The sequence below is a fragment of the Astatotilapia calliptera genome, chromosome 3 (genome assembly GCF_964374335.1).
Source record: "Astatotilapia calliptera chromosome 3, fAstCal68.1, whole genome shotgun sequence".
In the NCBI taxonomy this organism is placed as follows: Eukaryota; Metazoa; Chordata; class Actinopteri; order Cichliformes; family Cichlidae; genus Astatotilapia; species Astatotilapia calliptera.
Genome location: NC_137424.1, coordinates 84,104,078 through 84,108,734, shown reverse-complemented (window position 1 = coordinate 84,108,734; position 4,657 = coordinate 84,104,078). Strand labels below are relative to the sequence as shown.

The 4,657-nt window shown below is 40.3% G+C and overlaps 1 protein-coding gene across 1 annotated transcript; it reads left to right on the top strand.

The window, feature by feature from the left end:
• The first annotated feature begins 688 nt into the window (after positions 1-688).
• On the top strand, positions 689-2,787 carry LOC145426007 (GTPase IMAP family member 9-like). Its single transcript, XM_080299592.1, has 2 exons — positions 689-838; positions 1,614-2,787. The coding sequence occupies exons 1-2, from the start codon at positions 829-831 to the stop codon at positions 2,384-2,386; spliced, it is 783 nt and encodes a 260-aa protein (XP_080155718.1). The 5' UTR covers positions 689-828; the 3' UTR covers positions 2,387-2,787.
• Positions 2,788-4,657: the final 1,870 nt, after the last annotated feature.

Here is a 4,657-nt window from a genome sequence, read left to right as displayed (position 1 = left end):
GAGATCCGGGTGTTTCTCTGTGAATTTCACATTGCTGTAGCAGTGTGCTCGGAGCTCGCTCAGATTTGAAGTTTAATTTTTCAATGTAGAAAGAAGTTTTCTTCCCACACAGAGTGTACAGCAGACAGTAATGTTTTTGTTACTTTTTACAGGATAAAACTCAAAGTAATGTGAGTACTTCCAAGAGTGTACACTGCATGGTCATACTCTCCCCCACACTCCATGTTATCCATTGTTGATCTACACACATCTGTTGCTGCCACGGACGTTGCACGCTCGTACATCATTGTCATGAGACACTCTCACAAACAAAGTCACCGTTTAGTAACTCAGTAACACAGCGTGCTTATGGGAAGGAAATAGTAATCTAATTACCTTTGTTGCAATAGTAATCCCTTACTTTACTCGTTACTTGTAAAAAAAAGTAATTCGATTACAGTAATACATTACTTGTAACGCATTACAAGTCTTAAGTATGTTTTACATTTTTTAATATTCCTGAACATTTTTTTTCAGCTTTTCACATGCTCAGTTTTAATTTGGGTCCTACATTTTAATTCTGTTTACGTACGCTCCAGATTCACAGAAGTGATATCACAGACAGATTAGAAATTAGCTCCTCCTCTGTAATGCATCCAATAAAACAGCCAGCATACATTGGTAGACTCTGATATATGCATACCTGACTTCCCATAATAGCCTAACATGAGGATACATGTGCTTAGAAGGAGGAGTTACAGCAAGGTTATAATCAGAGCTGAGAGGGAAAGAAGACATTCAACAGAAGAACATAGAGAGAGACAGAAAAAGTACTTGATATAGACAAACATGGCCAGTGGTAAGTACATCTATAACTTGAATGTGTTTCTAATTAGTTTCATTTTAATATTGGATAAAGTTAAAACAAAAACAGAATTTAAACAGGTGGCTCAAGAGCCAAATTTCTAAACGGTTGATTTTAGTTTTTTTCATGACATTTAAAAATAAATAAATAAATACATTTCTAATATTTTGACTCTATATTTAATGTATACATCAGATGTACTTTGTTCCATCTGATGAAGAAGTTGCTCCATAAATGTTCGACAGTGCTGTGCAAATGTCTGTCAAAAGCTTTTCCTGTGAATCGTTCAGTGAGTAGATGATCTTCAAATACAGCAAATTAAAGATGAAAGATTCTTTTCATATTTTATAAAGTTTCAAAGTGATGAAGGAAAGGACTTCCATCTATAGGTTTGAGCTCTGTGATAACACTCAGCTCTCAGACAGTAGTGAGCTTGATCCAGCCATTCATATTCATTCAAAAATATTTCAAGTCAGCTGTAGGATTTGGACTGGGAGAGGGTTCTTCTGATTATGCTGCAAAATCTGAGCCCAGAACATTCTCACAAAAGAGATTTTAAACCCTAAACATTCCATTCCCTCATCCTTGAAATCTTAGGTTTATCGGGTGTGTGATGCATAAATGTGGTATTTCTCCACAACCATCATGTTGGTTGTGTGTTAGTTTCACGGTCAAATAATTAATATATCTACATGGTAAATGTTTCAGATGTGTTTCTTATTTTATAATATTGTTAACAATCTAAATGATATGTCTTATTGCCCAACAGACAAAGGAGATCAGTGTGTGAGAATGGTGCTCATTGGGAAAACTGGAGTTGGGAAGAGTGCAACAGGAAACACCATTTTAGGAAGAAAGGCTTTTAAATCTACATCATCTGCTGGCTCAGTGACATCAGAGTGTCAGAAGGAAACAGGAGAGTTTGAGGGTCAAGCTCTGGCTGTAGTTGATACTCCAGGTCTGTTTGACACTAAAGATCAAGAAAAAGTGAAAAGAGAGATCATCAAATGCATTTCCTTTGCTTCTCCTGGTCCTCATGTGTTCCTGGTTGTGATTCAAGCTGGCAGATTTACAAGTGAAGAACAAGAAACAGTGAAAATGATTCAGCAGATTTTTGGAGAAAAAGCAGCAGGTTACACCATAGCCTTGTTCACCCGTGGAGATGACATGCAGGCTGATGGCCACACTGTTGAAAAATTCATTAGTGAAAATAAAGCTCTCAGTGACTTCATCCATCAGTGTCATGGAGGAGTTCATGTTTTTAACAACAGAAGCAGTGATCCGTCTCAGGTCAGAGAGCTGCTGGAGAAGATCAACACCATGGTTCAGAGAAATGGAAGAAGCTACTACACCAATGAAATGTTGCAAGAGGCTGAGAGAGCCATAAGAAAAGAAGTGAAAAAATGTATGATAAAAAATCCAAATGTCACTGCCACCTCTGCAAGAGAGCAGGTAGAGAAAGACACTGAATTTATTGAGATGCTTTTGGGGCTCTTGATATCTGTTATAAAGGTTGCCACAATGGTTTGTGTTATACAATGAAAGTTGGTATTTGCTATCATTACTATCATATTTGCCAGCATTACACATCAGCTTATGAAAGTTACACTGGTTTTACTGAATTTATCAGCAACCTACATAGATTAGGACAATTTACCCTCAATAGTTATTAATTGGTGATGTGAATATTTCAATTTTTAAATATGAAACTATCAACCTGTCTAATAATGTCACATTTGTTAGGAAATTCCTGCATACTCACTAAGTGCAAAATCTTGAATGTTGCATCATGAATCAACCAGGTTATTGATGAAGGTTGTTTTCTTGTGCTGTTACTGGAGTGGGAACGAATGAAACTGAAATCAACTAGTTTCCAGAGAAGACAATGCACTGCTTCATGTTTCTTTTTTGTTCTAACATAATAATAAAAAAAAATAAAGCAATGTTGTGGATTTTTTTATGACATATATACCTGTATACACTGGACATATACTCACATATATACTATGTAGTCATTTATACTCATATACACTATACCTTCACTCGAGTGTTTTATATGATGGAATCACTGTGATAAGCATATAAATCTAACCTACATGTTCAAATCATAAGACCCACATATTTAGGTCAAATATTAACTACAATTATATTAATGAACATTGATGACATCATCTTTATTTACAGTGGAAAGCTGTAAACACAATAACTCCCCGTTGCTCCCTCGAACCCCGTGCGCGTCGAACTCCGACGTCTGTGCTCGTGCTCCCCGCTGTTGTGTTTCTGCACACCCTGTGCGTGCTGCCCTTCTGGTTCCTCGTTTCACCTGCAGGACAATACAGAAGCAGCCGTTAAACACTGAACCCGCGCGCACGCACACGATCCGCACTTCCTAATGCTACACACTGACTTGGAGTCTTAGCTTAATGATCCCGCGCCGGTGGGAGCTCCAACTCTCTCCTAAGTAGCTCCCCCGACGAGCCCTGATCACCAACAGGTGTGGCATGAACTTCAGGTGTGGCCAGTCCTTCCGCAGGGCCACACCCCTCAGGCCTGCAGGTGGCTGAGCTCCATCCTCCAGCCACACCCGCAGACATACACACCCATACCCTGCCTATACATATGAGTGGGACACAGACTAACACAGCACAGTGCAGAAAAACACACACATCACCAAAATAATAATAATAATAATAACAACAACAACAACATCACCAGTCAAAACTGCTTACGGACCCCGAGTCCTCCAGAGCTGGGTCCGTGACAGAGATAGATTTTGGTACCCCGACTGAAAAAATCGCTAGCCCCGGGACGTTGGGCTAGCGATATTGCGAGCCCTGTATCTGATTGAGGAATCACTCATCTTTGTCTTTGCACTAGGATGATGTCGGCGTAAATGTGCAGTCATATTCGTTGTGTTCCCACTAGTGCTTTCAGGTTAATCTCGTTGAAATCACGTTAACGCCACAACACGGCAAATCTCCGTTGACGAGCTACCGCCGATCGCCCCGTGCATGGGGCTAGACGGCCAACACGTTAACGAGCTAACTGCGCTAACACACTAGCTCCCACCCATGTAATTGAGCATTGCATGGCACATCCAACATACTGTTTTACTTTAGTCCATGACTCGCTTACCTTCAGGGTCATACGTCACATGAAAACCAAAATAATTCCAAACGCCAGATCTGAATGAGGGTGGGGGAGGTCCATGTTGCAAGGAGAGCTTAACTTCTGTCTCGCTAGCTTGCCCTGCACTCTTCCTTCTGACGATGCTGTCTGTGTTGAGCGCTCAGTGGATCTGCGCTCGACAGTGCAGCCTAGGCGGAGTAGTCGAATGCAGATTCACTGAGCGCTCAACACAGACAGCATCGTCAGAAGGAAAGTTGATAAAATAAATTACAAATTTTGTATTGTTCGATACATATGCACCCCATATGCAAAAAAAAAAAAAAAAATTATATATATATATATATATATATATATATATATATATATATATATATATATATATATATATATATATATATATAAATAAACACCCAGCACGCCCCCGCGGGCGGTTTATCCTTCAAGTTCAGGTCTTCTACCAGAGGCCTGTGAGCTTGAGGGTCCTGCGCAGTATCTTAGCTGTTCCCAGGACTGCGCTCTTCTGGACAGAGATCTCCGATGTTATTCCCGGGATCTGCTGGAGCCACTCGCCTAGCTTAGGAGTCACCGCACCTAGTGCTCCGATTACCACGGTGACCACCGTTACTTTCACCCTCCACATCCTCCCGAGCTCTTCTCTGAGCCCTTGGTATTTCTCCAGCTTCT